The sequence below is a fragment of the Panthera onca genome, chromosome B4 (genome assembly GCF_046562875.1).
Source record: "Panthera onca isolate mPanOnc1 chromosome B4, mPanOnc1 haplotype 2, whole genome shotgun sequence".
Lineage (NCBI taxonomy): Eukaryota > Metazoa > Chordata > Mammalia > Carnivora > Felidae > Panthera > Panthera onca.
The window spans coordinates 77,873,272-77,899,492 of NC_138345.1; the positions used below are offsets into that span (position 1 = coordinate 77,873,272).

At 49.1% G+C, this 26,221-nt stretch overlaps 2 protein-coding genes across 7 annotated transcripts in view; one reads left to right on the plus strand and one right to left on the minus strand.

Moving 5' to 3' along the window:
* Nucleotides 1–21,377, plus strand: part of SCN8A (sodium voltage-gated channel alpha subunit 8) — a 177,248-nt gene extending 155,871 nt beyond the window's left edge. For 5 of the 6 annotated variants that reach the window (XM_081796162.1, XM_081796165.1, XM_081796163.1 and 2 more), the window contains 6 exons: nt 4,582–4,866; nt 6,739–6,792; nt 7,251–7,388; nt 8,356–8,460; nt 10,889–11,159; nt 14,786–21,377. In XM_081796162.1, coding sequence (XP_081652288.1) covers nt 4,582–4,866; nt 6,739–6,792; nt 7,251–7,388; nt 8,356–8,460; nt 10,889–11,159; nt 14,786–15,933 — 2,001 coding nt within the window. In that variant the 3' untranslated portion in view covers nt 15,934–21,377. The remainder of the gene's footprint in view (nt 1–4,581; nt 4,867–6,738; nt 6,793–7,250; nt 7,389–8,355; nt 8,461–10,888; nt 11,160–14,785) is intronic. The other variant, XM_081796166.1, reaches the window with a different exon arrangement.
* A 768-nt stretch (nt 21,378–22,145) lies between these two features.
* TMDD1 (transmembrane and death domain 1) lies at nt 22,146–23,193 on the minus strand. Its single transcript, XM_060657583.3, has one exon. It carries the CDS (start codon nt 23,165–23,167, stop codon nt 22,166–22,168), a length of 1,002 nt encoding a protein of 333 aa, XP_060513566.3. The 5' UTR covers nt 23,168–23,193; the 3' UTR covers nt 22,146–22,165.
* Nucleotides 23,194–26,221: the final 3,028 nt, after the last annotated feature.

Below are 26,221 nucleotides of genomic sequence, written 5' to 3' on the forward strand. Positions count from 1 at the left end.
CCACCCACGGTCGTCCAGGAAGGTGGAAATTTTGCTGCGATTTGGGGGTTTTATTCTGTTTGTTCAGTCAAATGCTTCTCACAACAAATTGCGTTTCTTCGGTAGCACAGTCACAGTGTGCTTTACTGGGTATAAGCTTTCTGCAGCCCACCTGAAAGCATCCGCAGGGAGGTCGGTTCCACAGCCACACAGACTTACTTTAACTTAAAAAAACAAACCAGAGTTTGGGAGTGTCTTTCTCCCACCGATAAGAGAGATTTCAGAATGTGTGCAGTAAGGTCTTTGTTATGTTCAGGCCAGGTTTAGGGAGAGAGAGTATAGTTCAAAGTGTCCAAGTCTTCAGACGTAGGATTGCAGTGCTCTCCCCTCCTCCCTTGCCTTCCCACTTTTTTCAGAAAGGGCTGGTTACATTTTTTAAATAAGTCCCATCAGTTTTGTTAGAGTGTTGATAATCTGTTTCGGTGACAGGGATGCTGAGGACCTGAAGAAGGCTGTTGCAGACAGTACTTGCCCCATGGCAGCCGAGCCCAGTAGCCTGTGCCCTCCACAGCCCCCAGCAGTGATCCTGGGCCTCCTAAAACCAGACCGGTAATACCTGAAGGAAGCCCAAGAAAAAAAGTCCCCAACTGACCTTTGCTACTTTCTCCATCCGGATGCTCATCACTGCCAGTCCTAGCCCATGGCAGAAGTAGTCCACGTTGACCAGCTAGTGCCAGTGTGCTCAGGAGGAATTTATTCCAATAATCTGGTCGCGTGAGCCCTTTTGCTGGCCACACCTCTTCCCTCTAGCCCCTCCCCCTTCCCTGGACTCACAGTTTTTATTCCTTCCAAACTTTCGGTTGCCAACCTTCAAGTCGTTTAGGAACCCAGAGGTCCAGAAGCGGTGATCAGAAGAGCAGAAAGTTTTCTTTGAAAAAGCATTTGAGAGTGCAACCTCTCCCTCAAGGTTTTTTCGAGTAAGATAATTTGAGCAAAGACCAGTTTGACCCCAAAGCCAGGGTTTCCAACAATGAGTGTTCAGTAAGGGCAGCTCTGATACAGGATCGTCATTTGGTTTGGTTGACCCCGGTCAGCCTCCAGCACTGTCCACCTCTGGTTGGGTGGCGGAGAGGGCTCGGGATCCCATCCTGCCCTGCAGTTCCCCGGCCCTTCTGCAGAAGAGTAACTGCAAGAAGAAAAGATTGAATCTGCCTGAGCTGATAGTAAGTGTCCCAGTGATAAACAGAGTTAGGTGTATACGTTTTATATGAAAGTTACTTTTCTATGGGGCCGTATGTTTTCCATTCTTCGGTGTGGGTTCTTCCGTACCAACACCGAGAGATTATCCTTAGAAAATAAGAAATCTTCTCAAACCAAATACCATCAATGCAGGTGGGCTCCACTGTCACTGTGCTGCTCCAATGATCGGCTCAGACCTTCCTTTGGGAGGAAACATACAGCCCTAGCCTGTCCTGGGACAGTCTTTCCTCTCTCCTTCCTCAAACCAAACACCAGAAAATTGAAGCACTCGTGCTATTGGCAAAGGAATACTTAATGTAGTTCTTTGCTTTTCTCTCCTCCATAGTAATCTCCATTAAAAGACTTTGCTGTGCTACTAAATTTTTGAGGGTACATAATGCTATGAAACATGCATGCATTTTTGTTGATTGTCAGTACATAGTTGTCCATTAAAGCCATGTTCCCTCTGCCAGATATTAAAAGCCGTTTGACAGATTTTTATAGTATTTAATGAACAATAATGTTCTAGGCATTATGAGAAGACACCAATGCTGTAAGAATTAGTATCCGTAGGAATTTTTTCGTCAGTCGAGTGAGATTTGAATCAATCATTAAGTATAAATTTCCACTGGAAAAAATAACTGTGCAGATTGCTAGAACCAAGCTTTGAGTAATGTTTCTGTACCTAGTTTTTAACAGTGAAGTCCGTCATAATTAAAAGCAATGTAGAATAACATGGGAGTTATTAAGGACCCATTTATGAAGTGACTGCCCGTGGAAACTTGAATTGTCATTTACATTTACCTATAGTGTGAGAGTTCAAGAAAGCGTGGTTTCTTGCCCTTTGCTTGCTGAGAATATCAGCACAAGGACAATTTTATGTGGAGCACAGTTCAACAGTTCCCACTACTAGCTAATGTCTACAGCCAGGAAGAATTATTAGTAAATTTCATCAACTGTTTACTATTCAATTCCTACAACTAATCTAAGAAGTTTTTCTTTGTTTATAATGAACAATTGAAAGTACATTTACATCGTGTAAATGGGTTTTATTGGATTTTATAGGATTTTTATGTCCTGTGTATCCGAGAACAAGGCTCCATAAATACTTCCATCTATTGATTCTTTTAATCCGATCTATGAGTATAAAAGCGGGAAGAGGTCACTTTGTTAATTAGCTGATTATTTTTCCCTGCTATAAATATTACTGCATATTTAACTGTAACACTTTGTAACTTTAACACTGTAGGACAGGTTAGACTGGGTTAAGATAGAAGACTTCGTAGAGGAGGTGGATTCAGAATTGAGATAAAATGCAGCATTTCTAGGTTGCAAATCTTTTGGGGCTACTTCCCTGCTGTACACTCATGATGGTCTAATAGGTCATGATCTCTCACCTAAGCTCTCTTGCAAAATGCTATCGCATAGACTTGAGCTTCTGAATTCTTGATAATCTACTCGCTTACCGTCCGAGAAATGATTATTCCGTTTATAGATCATCCTCCTCTTGCCTATTCATTTGCACATTTCATTGCTTTCTGGTGCTCCACCAAAGGGTGAGAGCAACTATAGAATGAGGTAAAATTCAGATCTGACCACCCGCCAACTTTGGTAACATAAATAAATAAATATGAATATCATTCTCCAAAATAACATTGGGGATTTTCCAGATTTCAGATATTCTGGCTTGCCTCCCTCAAAGTAACGAACAGTGGAAGGATCACCATTTTATACTAATGACAGAGCTATTAAATCTAAAAGAGATTTCTTGGTCTAAGAATTAAGAAATAACTACCTCTCAATCTAAAGGCCTTCATCTGTGAATTGGAGAAACACAAAACTAATATTTTAATCTAAAGGAGAGTGACTCCTCAGTAGAATATCTTTGCCTTTTTTGTATAGGACAGAACAGCTCTTCTCAGCCACACATTCCTGTGAGTGACATTGCAATGTAAGGCAAGAACAGAAGAGAAGGAAAACCCGAACCCAAGTCAAATAGAGCCCAGAGCTGCCCCCTGCCGTTCCTTCTGCAGCACAGCCCTTTTGGCCCTTTTGATGCTGTGCTTATTGGCAGAGTGCCCTTGCCTCTTCCCTGCTGATGCCGCAACATGGTGACACTTCTCACCTCCTTCTAACAAACATTAGAAAGCTGCGTTTATATCCACTGGTTTTATTTTAACTCCATTTTAATTTTCCTAGGATATTAGAAAAAGAAAGACACATTCTTCCCATTTCAGGGTCGCCTTTCTGGGCCTTAGCAGTCCCGCTTAAGACAACAGCAAGTAAGAATCAGGGCAGAATGAACACCAGCCTTGTTTTCTGTCCCAGCCTGCTGAAGTGCTATTTTTGGACGCCCCTCTGAACTCCCCTAGTGAAATCTGCCGCACAGTAGGAGTGTTGTCTAGTTAGTCTCACCCATAGTGTGAATCAAAATCAAAGTTAAAAACAACCCAGAAACTTTGATTCCTGAAGAGTTTTTTCCCTTTGCTTTTTTTCATTCCTGAGTTTAACTGCAGTCAGTGATTTTTAGCAATATGCTGGTTTTGGGGTTTCAAGAGCAGCGATCTAACCCAAAACTGTCCAGAAAACATAAGTCATTCCTATTTCGAATACATCGTGAAGAGTTGAGTCCGGCCCTGGATTGAGCAGAGAGATATCAATCAGCATTAGCCAAACAGGGGTGACTCTTAGATTTCGAAGCCTACCAATTCAGGAAAAAAAACTGAAGAAGAATAGTGAACCTTGAGTGAAAAATAGATCTGTTCAGATTTTATTTTATTCTGTTTGGTAGAGGGAATATAGCTTTTTTTTTTTTTTTCTTGAGCCTGCAAAATATGCATGCTCAGCTATTGCCTGAACTAAGATAACTGGCCTTGCATAAAAGAGACTTTATGTACCATTGACTGATTCCCTGCTAACCCCAAAGAGTAGTTCTCTGTGATTTTGAACAATTCTACCTTGTTTTGCAGAGGGGGAATGTCTGTTGAAAGGCAACTGGTGAGCTTGAAATCAGATTCCCCACGGGGGCATATTTTACAAGTTGGCAAGAAGGGAGACTAGACTAAGAAATAATTTTTTCGGTCCCAGGCCGGAGCCTGGGAGAGAAGACCTAGGTCAACTTGGGCAGGGGAATTCGAGTTAGATGAAATAAATACGTAATTTACTGGAATTCGTCAAACTACATCTTACAGATTTAGAAAATTTTGGTCCTACTTGTGGATCTGTCCTGTTACCCTGACTCCAAAGGGAACACGATGTTTTTGTAGTCAGAACAAGCCACACAGTATCATTCCCCTCCTGGAAATCAAAAGAATGTGCTTGCTCTTACTTCCAACACTCAGCGACCTCCCCCTTCCAATGCAGGTGGTGGTGAATGCCTTGGTGGGCGCCATCCCCTCCATCATGAATGTGCTACTGGTGTGTCTCATCTTCTGGCTGATTTTCAGCATCATGGGAGTTAACCTGTTTGCGGGAAAGTATCACTACTGCTTTAATGAGACTTCTGAAATCCGATTTGAAATTGAAGATGTCAACAATAAAACCGATTGTGAAAAGCTCATGGAGGGGAACAACACCGAAATCAGGTGGAAGAACGTGAAGATCAACTTCGACAACGTTGGGGCGGGATATCTGGCACTTCTTCAAGTGGTAAGTGTTGCTCTTTTCTTCAGTCCTGTGAAATTCAGACAGCTAGCAGAAATCGCATTTGGCTCCTTCTCAGTCCGACATTCAGAATCAAGATTACTCTTAGTAGGTCACAGACAACAATGCCATTTCCCACACCAGTTCCAGGGAGACACCTTTCCTGAGAATTCTGACTTCCCCAAGGCCTCACTCAAAGGGGATCTTTCACTGTGCTCGAGAGCAGACTCCTGCTCAACAGCAAATAGAGTCCTGCAGAGAGATCAGCTTCTCTCTCCAGGACAGAGTATGTATTTAAGGAGAAAGGAAAAACAAAAAAAGAAGGTAAGTACATAGACACAGCCCACCACCACAAAAACAAAAACAAAAACAAAAACAAAAACAAACCAATTTTGATTTAGCAGGATATTCCTGTATAACAGCTACACTAAACTAACTAAAAGAAAAGGATGGGGGCAGTGCTAGGATGCTGCCGCCCATGTCAGCTCAATCCCGAGAGAAAAGTCTCAAATTAATGTATCACGGTAAGAAAGGATTTATTTTAATTACATAGCGTGCCATCTTGTCTAGTTTTCTCTTCCACCCTTACCAGTCTTTTTTGGAATGTTTGACAAGACCGTATGATGCAGGGAAAGCCCCTAGGCTTTGGAGTCAGACAGATGTAGGTTTGAGCCCCACTCTGATGTTTACTGGATATGTAACCTTGGACGAAATACTTGACTTCCCTGGGGCTGTTTCTTTTTCTTTTAAATGTCGGGAATAATACCTTGCATCGCTGTTAAGAGGATTCATGATAATTTATTAGAATTTCTCAGCAGAATGCCTGGCACATAGCAGTGCTTAATTAATGGCATTTGCTATTGGGTATTTTTGTTACTGTCACAACTGTGCCTACATCATATAGCCGTTGGGAGTATTAAATGGGATAATGCAGGTGAAGCCTTCAACTTGACCTTACAGATAGTGCACACTTACTGTTAGCTAGTATTAGGAGGCAAAGTTAATAGAATAAGCAGTGCTTTATCCAGAGGCTTTTGTTGTTTTATCCCAGTTGGAGAAATTGGACCCACAAATTGAATCTGAATTGGAGCAGCTCCAGGAGAGCAGTACACGTCAGTCAGCCAGTCAGACGTTGTAGAGTCCCACCAGGTGCAAGGTGCTGTGCATGGCACGGCTCAGGCCATCTGATCAATAAAGAACCGCCCGTGCCCCGCAAAAAGCTTTGAATCTGGTTGAATATATAAAGCAAATAGAACAATAAGAAAACATAGAGAATACTAGATTGCTTAGCCGTATTTGTTTCCAGAATGAGGCTAGGTAGAGTAGATTGAAGGAGAGTGGGTTAGGAAGGGCTGCTCGGGAGGAAGCCAGGATTGCCATTGCCATAGGCTAAATGTGTATAGTGGTAGGGGGAAAGTTCTGGCCTTGTTTTTGTGTTTATTTCATTTTTATGTTAATGCAACTTTGAGGTTTTCAGACCCCCCTTGCTTATTTAACACCATCGTAAAAAATGACTCCTCAGTGTTAGGCTAAGTTCTCAGGACCCTCAAGTGGAGTCCCGCCACTCATTCATAAATGTGAGTTTGCCCCAGCTCTAGGCAACCTTCTCAGACCCATTTTAAAGACCTTTTGTGAAAGTATTCATCCAATTACCATTATCAACGTGTTTCTCTGCCAGACTTTGATGTTATTTTCAGGGACTTAGACAAAGCCCCCTGGGGACCCGTGTTAACAAATAGGAAATTCTGTGTCCCTGTGAGGCTGTGCCCAAACTCCGTCTTGTGTTCTGCTGAACCTGAGCCTGGCCTCTGGGACCCCTGCCTAGACTCCCACCTACCCCCTAACAGGCACAGTCTAATGACTGACTCTGTTTGCCAGGCAACCTTCAAAGGCTGGATGGACATCATGTATGCAGCTGTAGACTCCCGAAAGGTAAGGATACACCTGGCGAAACCACAGCCTACTTAGGCGGTTAGAAAGCAGGCAGCATGGTGGCGCTTACCAAGAGAGAGCGGGTCGGGACACGTATTTGCTTGTTTGACCGATTGCAGATTGCTCTCCTCCTCTCAGTCAGTCATCACTCCCTTACACTGGCTCTGGATGATCAGGCTGTTGCCTTTCCCCGCTGACAGAAATGTGGCTCCTGGGGGACAGCCCTCCCCCGCCCCCTCGCCTCACGATTTGCATATTCACCCCACCAGTGCTCCCCAGGGCAGGGCCTGCCAGTGTGGCAGAGGGAACAGGCAGGGAGAATGTAGAGCGCCCTCTCCGCAGCTTGTACAGCAGCTCAGGTGGTCTGTTATGGCCGATGGCGTTGGCATGTCAGAATCCCCCACCTGATCCCACTCCAGGAACTGATGCTCTGCTTTTTCCCTCCTGTCCTTTGCCAGCCTGACCAGCAGCCTAAGTATGAGGACAACATCTACATGTACATCTACTTTGTCATCTTCATCATCTTCGGCTCCTTCTTCACCCTGAACCTGTTCATTGGTGTCATCATTGATAACTTCAATCAACAAAAGAAAAAGATAGGTCTCCTCCCCTCATTACCAGTGGCCAGAGGTCAACTCAGATGAGAGGCACTTCTATCCCTATCTCTAGAAAGAAAATGCCTCTCTTTCTCTAAAATGCACATCATCGCCTCACTGTGGCCCCGGCCCCCTAGACGTTAGCCCCCGCCCCCAACTTTTTCTCTCGGGGGCTTGATTTCACAGTATGCGGTTTACCACATTTACTCGCGATTGTTGAAGCCTTTACTGGGTTTGGCATCCAACCAGAGGGAAGCAAGGTCAGAGAGGGTCTAGTCACGGGTGAAAAGGAAAGCGGCAGGTGAATAGCAAGAAATGGAGAGTGTCTGGACTCGTAATCACCTGTGGTAATCCCTGGGCACCCCTAGCAAACTGGGGTTTGAGAGCCCATCCTCGGAAAGTTCACTTACTTACTGCTCCAGATGGTTAACGATTTTCCAAAACAAACTGAAGCACTGACTCCTGTCGTCCATTTTACGAAACAAGACTGTGTCAAGGAACTCCCCACGTTGCTTTTTTGCGCTCGGATTTCTGAAGGTTTAATATCGTCGGAAATTAGTCCCGGGCTAGTAACCGGGACTTGAAAATCCTTTCATTTTAAAATGCTTGTTTTTTTTTATAATTTTATCAGGAAAGCAGGTCCAAAAGATATGTATGAACCAGTGAGGTGCAAGCATCTCTGCCCTTGGGTGTCCCCTGCCGGAGGGCCCACAGCTGGATAGTCCATCTCCCTCGTGCCCGGCCACTGGCAGGTCTCAGGAATCCCAAGCCGAGGACAGAGGCTGGCGTTCCTTTGAATTAGAATAGTTGTCCCAGGTCTACCTCATTAGGGGGCTACTAGCCAAACTGACCTCTGGAGAGGTAAGGGGGTAAGGCCCCCCCTCAGTGCTTAGGGCTGAACCTTAGGTCCAAACCACAGCATGTGAGAGCCTATTGTAACAGTTCGTTCTCTTCTTTCTTCCTTTACTTTGGAGGTCAGGACATCTTCATGACTGAAGAACAGAAGAAGTACTACAATGCCATGAAAAAGCTGGGCTCAAAGAAACCACAGAAACCCATTCCCCGCCCCCTGGTGAGTGCAGGCCAAGGGCCAAGTGAGACCCCATACGGAAAAGACACTGGTAGGGTTATTGCAAAGGAAACAAAGGGGTAAGTGATGAGCCGCCTGTGCCCTCTGATCCTCTCCCAGCTGCTCCGCCCAGAGGACCTGGGGAAAACAGCAGAACAGAGATAAAGGTACGGGATGCCTTTGATATTTGTGCTCGACCTTTCCTCTGAGACTTCCTTGGGCAGCAGCAGAGAATCAGCATGTTATATAGCCACATTGGCTCTGGCACTGGTAGAGAGATGTTTTAAGAGACAACTAAAAATTAACAAAGGACAGTGAAAATGAAAGCTGACCTCTTTCCTACCAGTACAAGATAGGGCGTGGTCACTGTCTTCTCAGTTCTCTACCCAACAAGGAAGTCTTCCCAAGAGAAAGTAATACTCTGGCTATTTGTGGGAGCAGAAGAGGGTGAAACTAGGGGTCTGATGTCCTGATTTTCTGTCTCGAACCAAGCCTTTTGTAAAACAGACTCGGGCACTGGGATTCCGCTTTGCCCTTCTGGTGGTGGCCGTTCCCTTGCTTCAGAGCAGATAACTGCTCCTGAAGCCATATACCCAGCGGGGTGGGACATAAGCCCCAGGCTCAAAGTTCCATCTTCTGTAACTTTCATATAAAGTAACTTTTTATTTAAAAACGGCACAACCCTAAAATAAAAGCTTATCTGGCAGTCTCATTTGTAAAAATAAAAGTAGAGCTCCTTTGAATCAAGACTGGGAGTCCCAGAGCATTTTCCCTATGTAACCCCACACCCTGGGGCTTGCCTGGCTTACTTGCCTCATCGACTTCCAAGGGAAAGGAAACCCTTGGTTTGAAAACCGACAAGTTAAAAGTGATCCTGAAAGTAAGCATCAGTTTAAGTGCCTAGGTTCTTTCGAAAAAAAAAATCAGGGAGATTTTTTTGAAAATTTATTTATTTAAATTCAAGTTAGTTGACAAAATCAGGGTGATCTTAAAAAAGCGAATGTTTTTTGTATTTCTCTGATGTCAGAGTTTCCATCCTGTGATGGAAATGAGACTAAGGGGACGGGAGAGGGTTAACATTTCTGAAGTTCCGTTCAGGCCCTTGCACACGGGAACTTGAGTATATTTTCGTCCACTCTAAAATATGGTAGTAGACATTAATAAAGAGTGATCGGCCCTCATTCAGCAAATAGTTCTAGATCCCCTCCTGCGTTCCAGGCACTAGGCCCCAAAGTGATGAACAAAATTCAGACCCTGTTGTCAATGGAGCTTATGATACAGAGGGGCTAGAGGTAGTAAGTAAGTGAACAGCTACAATACAGTGTGGAATGTTGGGAGAAAAACAACATTCTGTGGAGGGCCGTGACAGAGAATGTGGAGGCTTGGGGTGGGGGATCTACTTGAACAGAGTAGTCAGAGAAAGGGAAGTAGGGAAGGACTACTTGGATAGATGAGAAGGAGCCAGAATGTTAGGGGAGGAGAACCTGGAAAAGCAAATGAGGTTCTAAAAGCAGAAAGCATCAGTATGGCCAAGTGGTAATGGCCGAGAGGAGGGGGCATGAGATTAGCAGGATGAGGCTGTGAGAGGCATCTCTCATCCAGGCTAACAATAGGAATTTCATTGCAAGCCCAATGGAAAACCGTTGAAAGGTTTTAAGTCAAGAGGGATGTGGTGTATTTATGTTTTTAAATCATCACACTTGCTACTGTGTGAAGACCATGTTGGATGAGGGCAAGAGAGGAAGCAGGGAGACTAGTCAGGAAACTTCCAGAAGTCCAGACAGAAGGTACCGGTGCTTGGGCCGGAGAAGGGCCGACAGAAGCGGGGTGAAGTGGGTGGGCTCAGGGGAATCAGTACGACCTGCAGCGCATCAGGCAAGGGGAGAGGGAGAGGAAAGCGACAAGGGTGACCCTCGGGTTTCTGGCTTGGAGACTGGGTACACGATTGAGATGGGAGAAGAGAGGAGTGGGTTGGGTGAGGGGCAAGGGAAGGACTTGTTAGGTTTGAGATGTCGAGAAAGCAACACAGGAATTCAGAGGAAAGGATTTAAGAAAACGATGTACAAAGGTGCTATGTACGCAGTAGGAATAGATGAGCTCTCCTGGGGAGAGTAGAGAAAGAAGAGTGGAAGTCAGGGAAGACATGGCCGGCAAAACGGACTGAACAGGAGCAGTCGGCGAGGCAGGAAGACACCTAGAAGTGTGTGATGGCGTAGACACGACACAGAACAGAGAATGACAGTTTTAGAAAACTCTTGGGGAGGTGAAGACTGATGTCGGGGTCCATCCGTGCTCCTGATTTCCCGACAGAGCAGCGGGATAGAGCTGGCCAGAAAGGCGACTCCTCTGACGAACAGGATGGCGGCTTCCACGGTCCGCTCAGAAAGGTTCTCACGAATGCTCTTGTATCTTTCCTCCCCCCTGCCCCCAGAACAAAATCCAAGGTATCATCTTCGATTTTGTCACCCAGCAAGCCTTCGATATTGTTATCATGATGCTCATCTGCCTTAACATGGTGACAATGATGGTGGAGACAGATACACAGAGCAAACAGATGGAAAACATTCTCTACTGGATTAACCTGGTCTTCGTCATCTTTTTCACCTGTGAGTGTGTGCTCAAAATGTTTGCCTTGAGGCACTACTACTTCACCATTGGCTGGAACATCTTTGACTTTGTGGTAGTCATTCTCTCCATTGTGGGTAAGTGGGACGGGAGAGGGAAGGGGAAGGGGACCTGACTGGCCTTGAGCATGAGGTTCCTGGGAGAGCAGCCGCCTCCACGGGTGTGAAGTGCGGGCCCCCTACTCTCACGGCTGGAGCCCGTGTGCATCCCTAAGTCATCCCGTGGGCCTGCCCAGTGGGTCACGTGGTCAGTGAGTCTCTTCTGTGTGTTTGTAGTAGTCTTGGATTATAAATTCCCTGGTTGAAGGGGGGGAGACGATTGATTTCGATTTGGCGGTTTGCTTTCAAGGAGTCTAAAGTCAACAGGGGAGGTAAAAGAAACGTAAAAAAAAAAAAAAGAAAGAAAGAAAAGAACTGTGGCTGCAATAGCAGTGGAAAAAGGAATGGCAAGAGATTGTGAGGCTGAATAGTAATGAAAATGGCCTGAGGGCATTCTGGTGGCGAAGGCGGTGCTCATTTTACTGAGGTTTTCCTGTGTGCGGGTATAGTTTGAGAGTTTCTTCACTGGCATGATTATCTCATTTGATCCTTATGACGGCCCAAGAAGCAGCCTAACTTAAGAGGCTGGATCTTAATAGCAACTGTGTGACATTTCGCTTCAACCTAAAGGCATGGAAGGGGTGATACCCTGGCAGGCAGAGAAAACGGTATCCTATTCATTGGCCTCCCAGAACGTTTCCTTGCCTTCCTAAGGAGGCATCTCAAATGGTGAAACACTGGCTTGCTTCCAGGTAGGTTTAACTGGCATAGGCTGGCAGAGAGAGAGTGCCCGAGGCCTGCGGGAACCAGCCCCAGAGCTGGTGGCCAGTCTGGCTTAGCAAGGTGGCCACTGTGGGCTCCCGAAGGCAGCCGGCCTTCCCCTTGGCCTGTGTCAGTTTCTAGTTCTGTCCTCTGCAGCAGCACGTCCAAAAGCGTGCTGTTGCATGAAGCCTTAGCCCCATTCTTCTCCCCCACAAGAAAAGAACCCCATGATGAAATTACTTTGGGCCACACTGTACGCTGAATTTCCCTTCGGAACGTCACAGAGCACGTTAGCCTATAGAAGGTTTTTGAAGCCCTGTAGTAAAGAATTGTTGAACACACCATCCTATCTGTATTTAACCACAACACCCTCTTTTCAAGTAATGTGAACGGTATCTCATGTTTTAATGGAACTACTATGTGCCAGTCACCTTTTTTTTTAATTTTTTAATGTTTATTTATTTTGGGGAGTTGGTGGGTGGGGTGGGCACAGACTCCGAAGCAGGCTCCGGGCTTCGAGCTGTCAACACAGAACCCGATGTGGGGCTCGAACTCACGAATGGTGAGATCATGACCTGAGCTGAAGTCGGACGCTCAACTGACCGAGCCACCCGGGTGCCCCTGTGCCGGTCATCTTTCTAAGTGCTTTACTTGTTTTCACACCTATAGTCCTCATGGCAACCATCTGAGCGTCATGAGGAGCTGAGGCACAGAGCAGTGACCAAGACATGAAGCTAGTAAGCCAGTGAGCAGGGGTTCAGGTCCAGCCCCCGGCCTCAAACCCCCACTCCTAACCTCCCCCGCAACCTACTTTGGACAGTGTCGCCCTGTCACCCAGAATGTTTTCTGCCCACCCATCGTTGAGTGGGATGGGAAACCCACAGACCAAACCATGCATCCTCTCCTCAGATGATACTCAAAAATAAAGAGGAAGAATAGTTTTGGTTTTGATGATTGGGATTTTTTATTAAATAGTATTCATTTGTTCAGAAACAAAAGAATAGAAATTATCGTTTTAAAGTAAGAGGAATTGGGATAAAACTAGCCCTGGAACCTCCTAGAAGCCGCCTTAAGTGATGTTCCTGCTGCCTGGAGTGCCGCCTACCCATCCTTCTCCCCTCTTCTCTGGGGACAAGTATACATTCAGCATATAAAATCAAAGGCTGGCATCTTCTTTCTGAAGCCTCACTTGCCCACCGGACACGGAATGCAAGTTTTACAGATGTCACCTGACTTCTTACAGTCACCGGTTATGACTTAATTGAGACATTAAAAAGAAGAGAGCTGAGAATTCATCTTGGGTCCTGGCTGAGGTAGAGATTTTCTTGAAAGCTCGAATACCTCATGGAATACGAACTCCAGAAGAGGCCCCAAGAGGCTGTCCAAACTTCCTGTGTCTCATCCCTTCCTGAAAGTTAAGATTCTGTCCCAACTTAAAAAACTCAGATAAGAGTTGGGGGTGGGGGGGCAGGTGGCGTGCTTGGCTGGCTCGGTCGGTAGAGCATATAACTCTGTCTCGGGGTTGTGAGTTCAAGCCCCGCACTGGGCATGGGAGCCTACTTTAAAAAAAAAAAAAAAGAAAAGAAAAGGGTTCAAATAAGGGGATTATATAGGCTTCTGCAGTTCACTTCACCAGTATTTATGAGTCCTTAGGGTTGAAAGATGTTTCCTTATTCAGAGTAAATCCTTCCTGTCAGTAGAAACTCGTGTTGTCTCATTAGGGCCTTGACAGCAAGAGAAGGCACTGAAGAAAGACAGCATGTCATTGCCATCCCTTCAGCTGCCGTGTCGCAACCATTGCGCGTCTCCTTCCTTCTGTGGTCCCTCTCTGGGCTCCCATTATTGCTGTGCAGTGTTAAAGGCAAGCGGTCCAGCTGAGTGGACTCCTGACTAAACATAAACAGAGAAAGGCCCTCTCGTTTTACGTGGTCACCCTTGACTTTCACATCCCACCTACGCCTTGACCTTTTTGTCTGCCAATGCTGTTTCTGATCTGTGGCTGTAAGCACAAGTCTAGAAGCTCTGAGTTAAAAGCCACTTCTGGGAGGTCCCTTTGGTTTTCTAGGCTACTTTGGCGTAGAAAGGATAGGGACATGGGACAATAAGAAACCAAAAATGTCTTTTCAGAGCCAGGCAGAAGATACTTGGAAAATTGGCACCACAGCGAAGTAACTAAGACATCGCAGCCAAAGGGTCATGAAGTCATGGGTGGCGCCGGGACCTCTCATCCATTGTCTGTGGATATGGAAATTTGATAGCATTTTGGAGAGGAATCAGTAACACCTTGGAAAGCCACACACGCACAAACCCAAGGAAAACTCCTTGTCCTTGAATAAGAAAACAGATAAATGAGGACCTATGCATGAAATGGAGTACGGCTCACCAGTGAAAATGAACAATCCAAAATTCTCTTAACGCCAGAGATCAGTCTCACAAACATAGCGCGAAGTCTGAAGACCAAGTTAGGGATCTAAAAAACTTGTTCTAAACAGATAGATACGGTATAATTCTTTCAGGACAGTAGGCTGCCAGGATGCTGTCTGTCCGTGTGTATAGTAGTTATAGATTCATGCACAGCGAAATGAAGAAACTGGAATGGTACATACACACCATCTCCAGGATTGCGGTTGCTTTCAGGGATGAAGGGAGAAAGCAAATTTGGTAAAATACTAGCATCTGTTAAATCTGGATGCCTGGTGCATAGGTGTCCGTTTTAGTGTTTTCTCTGCTTTTCCGTACGGTTGAAGCATGTGACTTTGTTTTGAAATCCTGAGAGTTCAGATTGAATCGTTAGGCACTGACTCTGTGAAGTCCTTTGAACTTAAGGGCTCCAGTGCCAGGTGACATAAGTAACGAGAAAGGGGTCTCCAATCTCAGTAACATTTCTTCTTCTGCCCTCTTAGGAATGTTCCTGGCTGATATCATTGAGAAATACTTTGTGTCCCCAACCCTATTCCGAGTCATCCGGTTGGCCCGTATTGGGCGCATCTTGCGTCTGATCAAAGGCGCCAAAGGGATCCGTACCCTGCTCTTTGCCTTAATGATGTCCTTGCCTGCTCTGTTCAACATTGGCCTTCTGCTCTTCCTGGTCATGTTCATCTTCTCCATCTTTGGGATGTCCAATTTCGCATACGTGAAGCACGAGGCCGGCATCGACGACATGTTCAACTTTGAGACATTTGGCAACAGCATGATCTGCCTGTTTCAGATCACGACGTCGGCTGGTTGGGATGGCCTCCTGCTGCCCATCCTGAACCGCCCCCCTGACTGCAGCCTGGATAAGGAGCACCCGGGGAGTGGCTTCAAGGGAGACTGCGGGAACCCCTCGGTGGGCATCTTCTTCTTCGTAAGCTACATCATCATCTCCTTCCTGATTGTTGTGAACATGTACATCGCCATCATCTTGGAGAACTTCAGTGTGGCCACAGAGGAGAGCGCGGACCCTCTGAGCGAGGACGACTTCGAGACCTTCTATGAGATCTGGGAGAAGTTTGACCCCGACGCCACCCAGTTCATCGAGTACTGTAAGCTGGCAGACTTTGCAGACGCCTTGGAGCACCCTCTCCGAGTGCCCAAGCCGAACACCATCGAGCTCATTGCCATGGATCTGCCGATGGTCAGCGGGGATCGCATCCACTGCTTGGACATCCTTTTTGCCTTCACCAAGCGGGTCCTGGGGGACAGCGGGGAGTTGGACATCCTCCGGCAGCAGATGGAGGAGCGGTTCGTGGCATCCAATCCTTCCAAAGTGTCTTACGAGCCCATCACGACCACACTGCGGCGCAAGCAGGAGGAGGTGTCGGCGGTGGTCCTGCAGCGCGCCTACCGGGGACATTTAGCAAGACGGGGTTTCGTTTGCAAAAAGACCACTTCCAATAAGCTGGAGAACGGAGGCACACACCGGGAGAAAAAAGAGAGCACCCCGTCCACAGCCTCCCTCCCGTCCTATGACAGTGTAACGAAACCTGAGAAGGAGAAGCAACAACGGGCAGAGGAAGGAAGAAGGGAAAGAGCCAAAAGACAAAAAGAGGTCAGAGAATCCAAGTGTTAGAGGAAAGCAAAAATTAAACATTGTACAGATGTAAAACTTGCAAGCGAAAGATTGTTTACAAACTTCCTGAGTATTATCAATGCAGGACAGCTGTGGAGACACTTTAACCCGAAGATCTATACCAAACGTAGTCGGCTTACCATGTAACACGGTTGCATCTTGAGCAGTGACCTGCCGAGGGCAAAGGACCCTGCTCCCTGGACTCACAGATTTTCTAATGCTTGGGCAGGTGGTTACTGCATGTTCCACATCAGTCAATGCAACTTAGGACAAAACCAACAGGATACGAAAACCAGAGGAGAGGCTGCCGGGACCAGCATATTTCCGTTGCAGCCAAATGGATTTTATTTTTTCATTTTGGTGATTCTCAGAAGCAGAAAGCATCACTTTAAAAGTTTGTTTGTTCGTGCAAACTGTATTTGCATTCTTACATTAGTTAAGCTAAGCAGCACACAGGAAACACACACACACACACTCCCATCTAGCCCGTGTCATTTAATTGTCCGTTTCTTTGACATAAACCGCATCTTCTCCACATGGCTTCACGTGGTTTGGAGATGGGTGGGGGAAAACAATCAGGTTTCTTCAGGCTGAGGAGGACTTGCTCAGGCCGATTCCAAACATTGTGCTCGTTCACTGCGTAGAAATGATTTGCATGATGGCATGCCGTGATCAGAAGTCATGCATGAGAACCATACACCACAGGACACTACTAACCCTGTCCCCTGCCCTGGGTCAGCCTTTGGACAGGACCCAGCCCTGCACCGTTCACTGTATTCGGAGAACAAAACGGTAAGCGTTCCATTCCACTGCAATTCCTTACGAATTCGTAGAAGTCTTTCATACATCTTCTGGGTAGGGAAACACAACCGACCGATTGACCCCACCACCACTACCAACAGAAAACAGACCCAGTCCAACAAGCAGATGGATCCGTTGTGTGTACATGTTTAACAGACATCTCTAACATACAGCCATTGTTGCCCATTTTGAAAGACGAACTGTTTAATGCTGCTCGGTGTCCCGTCCACGGGGAAACTTCGATCTCGAATGGCTTTGTATTAATAATGTCACTGTAAAACCAAATCCTAGGGCTAAAAACAGAAATCAAAACAACAACAACAACAAAACCCAGTTCATTTGTATTGCAATATTTATGATGATTGTTTAGCCTTCATGCTGGAGAACTGACACTTGTTTGGGGCAGAGGTACAAGCGCTGTTCAAAGTGGCATGGCATCTCTAGGGGGTAATTTGGGGAACTTAAGCTTTCACGGGGGGGGTCTGGGGTGCTCGCTTCAGGTAGTATCACGTCCTGCTGCACTGTGGCTCTCTCTGGGCTTGGGACCAGCCGGAGAGGGATTCGGATATCCTGAACGGGCCTCTCCCTCGGCAGAGGGGTTGTCACAAGCTCACACACTGCATGATGCCTCTTGTCTCCATCTTGTCTTTCCACCAAGCAGGGCTTCCCTTACTTGCACAGGCGGGTGAGGGCGGCCGCGCTGGGGCTAACGGCTGTGGTTCCTTCCTTTCACGTTCTAGCGAACACATAGTCACTGGTGGGACCCGAGGTAGAGAGGGAGCCGCCTCTGAACCAAGCCCACGTGGTTTCTTTATCGCACCGATTCTCATGAGAAAGCGATTCAGTACTAATTCCTAAACTGTCGCAGCTTCCCCTGCCCGGCACGTCCCCTTTCTAGCCCGTCGTGCCGCCTGCTTAGTGACCTGCCCGCTGTCATCGGAGGGTGGCTCTGGGGGGAGCGTCCTGTCTTCCGTCCCCTCTCCCGCTTTAGGGAAGACTGTTTTTAGTCCAGGGGCTTCTCATCCGAGGACTAGATCTCAAAGCCAGGATGCTGCAGTTGAGTGTCTCAGGAAGTCGATACAAAGAATGAGGAGAGACTTTAGCATGCGAACTAAACCAAACTAAAATTCCTCCTGCACCATAAAGTAGAGGGGGGGGCTAAAGACCCCCCGCGATCAGACACACCATTCTGCCTTGTAGCAGAAGCACTCGGTGGGACCGCACCACCCACCCGACTAGTTTTGCGTACGACCAACACAGCGAGGCAGTAAGCCGAGCTTTCTGTCTTCTTGGACCATTAGAAACTCTGCCCGGCTCTCCTAAGCCTGCTTCTGCGGCCTCCTCCGTAGAACTTTCGTACTACACGCGACCCAGGTTGGAAAAGCATTTCTCTCAGTGACCCTGCTAACCGCTAGGACGAATGTATAGTAACATGTACAGGCGACGTCGTCAACAGCACAAAACACGAAGCTGACGTGTGTGGCTATTCTTTTTAAGAGAATTATAAATACTGTAATATATCATTTTATTTTATCGGCATGCCTTTTTGTAAATACAAATTAACAACTTATTAAATAGGAAATGGCTTCTGGCTTATGCCATTGTCATGTTTATTTTTATTTTTTATACTTTTCTTTCTTCTTAGAACTTAGATGCTGTCAGCCAATGTACATCCCCAAACCAGACAGACAGACAAAAAATTTTTTATTGCTAATGGTCTTTTCCAAAACAACAAAAAATATATATATTTTTGTTCCAATGTGCAATAAATTCTAACCACTTCTATGCAAGATTTGGCTACACTTCATCATTGTTCTTAGGTCTTGAGATGGGCAACAGAGCTAGAAGACCCCGCTCGGTACCCCAAGTGCTCGTGCTAGTGATGTCATTAAGCTACTAGAGCATATTAATGAGATTTTTTTTTCTAAGATCTGCCCTTTTCCCTCCCCCAGACCCCCAGCAGCTATCTCCTCAGTAACACACACATGGGCCTTGGTATCTGACACCCATCAGCCAGCTTCACAGGGAAGAAGCCACCTCCACTCTTACTTGATGTTTCAACTTTTTTTTTTTTTTTAACTTTTCCTACCTTCTTGTCCCTCACCCGCCGCCCCTCCGCCCACTCGCTCACTCACTCTCTCACTCACCCGCCCTGCTCCACACTTCTTCGGTAGTAAATGACACCATCACCAGCAGTCTACACCCGCAGTTAACAGGCATTGAACTGAAAGAACCAGTGAGGACGTTTTTGTACGCCCTCGCCGGGTGGGTAAGTGGCAACGCTTTGCCAAATATTAACGAAGCCAATCAAAAAGCAGCAGCAGCCACAGTATCACTGCACATATATATATATAGATATATAAATATAATATAAATATTTATTTTTTGTAGCCAGGTCCTTGGTGCAGTATTTATACTCCACAATTCACCTTTAAAAAAGGACAAAAAGCAAAAAGACGTGTGATGCTGTTAACTTCAAATGCAGAGCCAAAGCCACTGAGCAGCAGCTGACACGGTTGCTGGTTTGTGTGTGCAAAACACCTTCCCCTCTTCTTCCCTTAACCTCCTTGCTGCTCAGGCTGAGGAGACTCCGTAATTCAGAGGGCGAGAGCAGCGAAACCTTCCCGAGTCAACATGACCTACTCCCACTTCTCTAAATGAGCCACTTTCGGTGTCGGAAGTTGACTGGGGAGAAGTAAGCAGAAGCTCCCGGTCAAAGCCCCTGGAACGACAGTGCCCAGAGTTCTTTTCTTTTCCGCCGCAACCCGTGTAAATTTGTAAAAGACCACTAGTGAAGATGAGTGTATTAGTGAATGCATGGAGGCCAACACTGCTCTAAATGAGACGTGATACAAAGTACATCACTACTATAAGCCAAGAGGAAACAAAATAAAAATGACCCTTTTTACTGTACAAGGGAAGCCTGTCTTGGTGTCCGTTTGTTGCTTGACTCTCCCGATTCTTGAGTCCTGGGAGGGGTCTGGGAATTGGGACCTTAGCACGTGTGGGGAAAGGAGGGGAACAGAAGGGAGAGAGATCAGGGTCTCTCGCTAAGTTCTGGCTGAGAAGTAGAGATTGGAGAGAAAAGCAAGGTCCTGCCCACCAACCCCCCACCGCCCCCCCAGACCCCCACTCACCCATTGCATGTGATGTTCTCCCCACTCCCGGGCCAGTGCTTAACCGTCCACAAAACCCCTTCTTCACCAGTCCACCCGGCAGAGCCCCCCAAGATGATGTCAGCCAACCCAGCCGGGCTGGCCTCACTTCTGCCTTTCTCACCGGTACGTTAAGGAAAGAGCTATGCCGATGCCCCAAAGCTCGGGCGAGCACGATGCCCAACAGCCTCCACTCTGCTAGCTAACGCTGGGCCCTGCCCTCCATCACCCCAACACATACACCAGCAGACTACGGCTGGTCTCGTTCACATCCGTGCAGGGTAGAGGGGCACCGCTCCCCTCCCTCACCCTGCCCTGCTTTGGGGACATCCCTCTCTAGGCCATGTCTCCTGGTCCAGGAACACTCTCAGGAGGATTCTGAAGTGCCCACTCTAGTCTGGCTGGTAGGTCAGTCCCCATCCTCCTCCTCTCGGCCCCAGCCTCCAGGCCTGCTGTGGAGGTGAGATCGCCATGGGTTACGACTTTGTGACTTGAGTCCTGGGCGTCTTCTGCAATGATGCCTACTTCTTTTCTCAGATGTTGCCCAAAGTCTTGCAAAAAGCTTCGTTCATTTTCAGGTACCCCCACCCCCTAAAGAATCGGCTGCAACTAGCCAGCCAGGGGGACATCAGGAGAGAGGAGGAAGTCTGGGTCGGGAGGGGCCCAAGGTTTGCACAGAGTCTGCTTTGTGGCTCAGCTCTGTGCCTTCTTGGATTCCTTTTCCAAGATTTCCTCCATTAAAATGCTCCTGAGGCACCCCCTGCCCCTGCCCCCCACTGCTGTTTGCTGTACATAGAGGCTAAGTGGGGTGGGGTGGGCGGGTGTGCACGTGTGATGTGTGTGTGTGAAGAATGTATATAGGTAAAGGGGAGCGTGGTCCAGTGGTTCCAGAAAAGGGGCAGAACTCCTGTGTTCCATCCCCAGCTCAACCACTGGCTCGCTGTGTGGCCTTGGGCAAGTCACTTAACCTCTCTGTGCCTCAGTTTCCTCATCTGTAAAATGGGGATAATAATACTGACCTACCTCACAGGGGTGTTGTGAGGCTTTAACTAAATGTTTTGTAAAGTGTTTTGAGATACAGAGGCAAAGGCACTAGGGAAGGGCAAAGAATTATTTGGACTTAAGGAAGATGAAATGGTACCATAAATGCTGCTATTCTGAGAGCCATTTTAAACTGCACTGCTCCAATCACCCCCGCTTCTCATCACCAGGACAGCAGGTCGAGAAAATGTCTTTCCTTTCACTTGCTTCTGGGGTTTGTGATTATTCTAGACACTTAATTTTTTTCCCTCGCTGTATCTCCTTCCCTCACCACCTCGACTTGTTCCCTGTTCCGTTTACGCGGAAATGGCAGAAATGCTTGAGAAATGAGAATGCATAAGTGGATTGGAAGTTTATAGTCTGAAATTTCAATTTTACTTTGTACTGTACATCTTTTTACTTTAGAATTTGCAATAAAGGGTTACGTCAATCTTGTTTTCAACTCTCCTCTTGGACTGGACTGTCATTCTGTCACTGCTCTCACAGCAAAGCCCCTCGCCCCCCCGGGGGGTGGACAGACCCTCCTACCCAGCAAGACCCCACGGCTGTCCTCTTTGCCCTCCCCCGTGACAGGGGACAGAGTCTAAGGGCTCACCCAGGCTCAGCTCCTTAGATGGGCTGGCAGGGCCCTGGCCACTCACGTGGGTGGGAAAGCTTTGGGGCTCCAGGTGGACCTTCAGGGGTCTGAGTAGAAGAGCAGCTTGGAGGCAGCGGCCCCTGAAAGTGGGGACACCACCTCTAGCTGTGCCACCCCACCCTGCACACTCCTGCAGGGCCTCAGAGTAAACAGAAACCCCGCCTCTTGTTCAGGTCGCACCTGGTTTGTCAAGCTCCCTCTGGGGAGTCACAGATCACTCCCTCTGGGATTCAAACTCTCAGCTCAGGCAGCTCTGGGTTCAAAACCCTGACTATGCCACCGACTAGTTGTGGCCAGTTTCTTTATGTGTAATGGAGATCATACCTGCTTTTCTTGGGTTCTGAAGCTTTTATCAAATAACGTACGCAACCCGCTTAGCACAGGGCCTGGCATACAGTTGGCACTCAATAAATGGTAGCTCTCGGTGCAAGAGCTACTGCGAGATAAGAAGGCTCTAAGGCTGACAAGAGGGAGGGCCTGCCTCCCACCCCGGCACCCTAGCACCCCAGCCCCTCCTCTCCCACCGGCAGTCCCGCCGGGTGTGCGGCCATTTCCAACAAACCAACGAATGCTCCCTCCTTTGCGTATTTGGTAACGTTTATAATACGGGGAAGACGGCACTCTGCCGGGGCTGCGCTCCCGTTTTACGGCCGGGGAAACTGAGGCGAGGGGGGACCGGCCCGCGTGCAGCCCGGGCCCTCGACGGCTCGAGCTGCTCTGCAGACAGGGGCGGCCTGGCTTGCCGCCCGCCGCGCGCCTGGGCGGACCTGCGCCGGGGAGGGCCGGGGCCCGGGCCGTGGCCGTCGCCGCCCGTGAGCCACAGCGTGAGCGTGATGAACAGCGCCCCGGCGCCCAACGCCCCCACGAAGCCGGTGAGGAGGCCGAGCGCCAGCGGCCCGACCCAGCCGGCGGGGTTGCGCTCGTACGGTGCCTGGGGCAGACGCTCCAAGATCAGCTGCAGCTGGTCCCAGTCGGGCTCCGGGAGCGCGGCGCGGCGGGGGCGCGGGGGCGGGGCCGGGGCCGGGGGCGGGGGCGGGGCCGGGGGCGGGGGCGGGGCGGGGGCGGGGCCGGGGGCGGGGGCGGCCGGCGGGCGCAGGTAGGCCTGGCCGAACTTGCGCAGCTGCAGCGTCGCCTGCTGGTGGAGGTTCTTGCCCAGCTCCCGGGCCACGTCCGGCCGGCCGCAGCGCCGCAGCGCCCGGGCCACGCGGTCCCAAGAGAGGGTCGGGGCCTCGGCCGCCAGCCAGTCCGCCAGCCTCTCCCGGCAGCCGTCCGACACCTCCGCGGACTCGGCCGCCGCCCGCTTCCGCCGCCGCCGCCACAGCCGCCACAGCCTGCCCGGCGGCTTGGACGTGGGCCCCAGCGTCTCCGCGCGGGCCAGCCGGTCCTCAGAGAGCCGGGCCAGCTCGGCCTCGACGTCCGGCTCGGGCACCTTCAGGAGCGACTGGAAATGGTCGCACTCCTCCGGGGTGAGCAGCTCGGCCAGACGGACGGCCGCGTGGGGGCCCATAGCGTCCAAGGCCCCCGCCGGGGCCAGCGCCCAGCCCCAGAGCGCCAACGCCAGGGCCCGGGCCCGCGCGGCCGTCGCCGTCCCCGTTGCCATCGCCGTCTGTGACCCGACTGGGCGGGGAGGAGCTCAGAACACCCATGGTGGGGGAGGGGAGCCTGACCCTGGCGACGGGGGAGGGGAGAGGGCGGGGCTTCCGCCGGCCGGGACTGGGGGCCAGGGGGCAGCTGACACTTGGGACTTGGTGGGAATCTCCCAGCACCCAGAAACTAGGAATCAAAAGGAATTGGAGTGAGTTCTTCAACACCCAAGGGTAGCGGGGGGGGGGGGGGACCCAGTCCCCTAGGATAGGATAGAATCCTGGGCCCTTCTATTAAAATGCCTGCCCAACGCCTGACACCCAGCCATCCCACTAATGCCTCAAACTTAGCAAGTCTCCCACATCTCCAATAATCCATTTGTAACCACTCAGCCTCCAGCACAAGCCCTAGACCCCTTGCTCCCCATTATCCAATATCCAATCCCTAATTCTCGGACTACCAAATATTCATAGACTCTACCAATTCCCACCCTCCCACAGGTACCTCCAGACCCTCATCTCCTCTTGTCTAGATAAGGTGAGCTATTCAAGTGCCCACTCCCACTGCACACACGCTGGGGCCCCACTCACTGGCCTTGTTTCCTGAGCAACCTCAGCTCTGGCTCCCCTTTGGCTCTTGGCCCACACGCTTCTGCCCTAGTCACTCCTCAGCCAGAGTGGGTCCTTTCTGGGAAGCCCTCTCTGACCCCAGCACACAGCCTTTGCCCCTCTCCATTAAGAATCCCTCTTATTCTCTCCTGCAACACACCGCAGTTCTGCCTTTTTACTGTCTCCTCCATTTGGCTGTAAGGTCCTTTTGTTGTCCCAATGGCAACTAGTGCAGAGTAGGTGTTCAGGAAAGATGTTTTCAATCAGTGTGTGTGTGAATTCATGACTTGCAAATCAGTCCCTGTCCAAACACGCACCCATGACCTTCATCTCAGATCCTGGGCTCTTCACAGGGCATGAAAGTTCCTCCTGCTAAGGTGGTACAGTCCCAAGGATCCGTCCAGCCTCATTTCTCCCCCGAACCCCCACTCCCCCCACTCCTGCCCTCACTTGATGCTTTTGTAACAAATCACACCCGTGGTGGGTTCCAGCCTCCAGTTTCGTTGGGCTGTACCCCCTCCAGGAAGTTTTTCTGACACACCACCACCACCGCAGGTTAGAATCTCTTCTGGGCATTGAGATAGCCTGTGCATCCTCCATTGGGACACTTATCTGGAAAATCATTAATTGAAGGACTTGTCCAGCATTTGTTTAGTGTCTTCCACATACGAAATACTGTACCAAACGTGAGAATATATGATTTTCATATGATCCCTCCCCAGCAGCTTTTTCCAGTTGTATTTTCAAATGATCCATTATGGGGGCGCCTGGCTGGCTCAGTCAGTAGAGCGTGTGACTCTTGATCTCAGAGTCCTGAGTCCGAGCCCCACATTGGGTGTGGAGCCTACTTTAAAAAAAAAAAAAATAATAATAATAATCAAATAATCCATTTTTTGAGCTTTTCTCACCCTTTATCGTGAGCTCTCCAGAACAGCAGCTGTGCTTAACCATTTCTGTATCCTCAGGACTACACAGTGTCTGCACAGTGTCTAGGCCTCTAGGGGCCAAGACGGGTTAGTCTCTGAGTCCTGGGCCAATGCCCTAGAGCCCCCCTTATCCAGGCACACAATTGTTTCTCTTTCGAGGGAAACTGCTTTGCAGGCTCTCCCCTCGGGCTTGCTTTGCCTCCTGAAAGCCCAGGGTGGCCCTGAGCCCTGAGGCCCTGTGCACACGTACTGTAATCCTTGCACTTTGGTGCATTTTCAATAATTTTGCTTAGAGCATTCAAGGACCTCAGGAAACTGTAGGTCCACACCTCTGACAGGTATCTACGTACAACTTTTTCAGCAAGGTCTTCCTTCCTTCCTAGTTTTCTCAGGCTCCGTTTATGATAAGCTGGCAAAGACAGAGTTTGGGAATTGACAGATGGTGGTGGACAAAGGGTCCCATGTGACCCTGAAGACTGGAACTAGGCCCTTTCCATAGCCTGCCCTCTGCCCCCTTCCCCTCCCTCCAAGAACAAAGTCTGATCTTAGCTCAAGCCAATGAGGGCTGCTGTCCACATTCTGGGTGCACCTTCCTCTTCAAGCTGCCCCCTTTTCTCCAAGCATTCATTTATTCATCTATTCACTCGTTCACCAAACGTGTGAGCCCTTCTTTCCCCTCATACCTTGGGGCTCTGCAGATAGGAGTCAGCCCCAATTCTGAGCCTCTGTGAGCTCTTAACTACAGGAGGGGCTTCCCTATCCAGGGGCTTTTCACCTGGTAGCCTTAGCGCCCAATACTTGGTAGGCACTTGCTGTGCCAAAATGAGGAACGGGAGACCCACAGTAATGGTTTGCTGAAGGACTAGAAACGCCCACAGGACCACATGCCCGGCAGCCCTGGATGCCCAAGCATTCCCCAAGGGCTCCCCACATCCTGCTGCCCCCAAGAAATTCTCTGGAAGCCACATGTCATTGCTTTAATACTGTGTAATACTTTCTTTTAAAATACAGTCTCTTCTGAGGTAGACAGACCACAACTGCAGAGCATCATCAGACAGGAGATAAATACGTCCATGTACAACACGCAGCAAAATGAGGTAGAAATGGTTACAGCTGGAGGAGAGGAACCCAACCCCAGTCTGGGTAGAGGAAGAGGAGGACCAGCTTGCCGAGTCTGTCCTCCCCACATCCGTGCCCCTGGATTCTTTGGTATGCCCCCCCCCCAACATTGCCAGAGCTGGACCTGCCCTTCCCCCCACCTGCCCCAGTGCCCATGAGGTAGGTGCTAGTAGACTGGGGGCTGTCTCCTTGTGCAAAGCTCCCCAAGACCAGTGAAGGAGGCAGTGGGGGCCCTGGGGTCTCAGTGAGTTCCTCCCCCCACCGCCAGCTGCCTGCCTCTTGAAGGGAAGGCTGAGATCCCAACCCCACTCCCCAGGGCCCTCCACCCCCACCCCCATATACATACACACACCTGAGAGAAACTTCTCACGCCCTGCACCCTCCAAAGGGCCCTTTACAGCAGTGCAACCCACTGCT

Bases quoted from the DNA above. Each gene is read 5' to 3' on its own strand.
- TMDD1 (XM_060657583.3), bottom strand. From the start codon at position 23,167: ATGGCAACGGGGACGGCGACGGCCGCGCGGGCCCGGGCCCTGGCGTTG.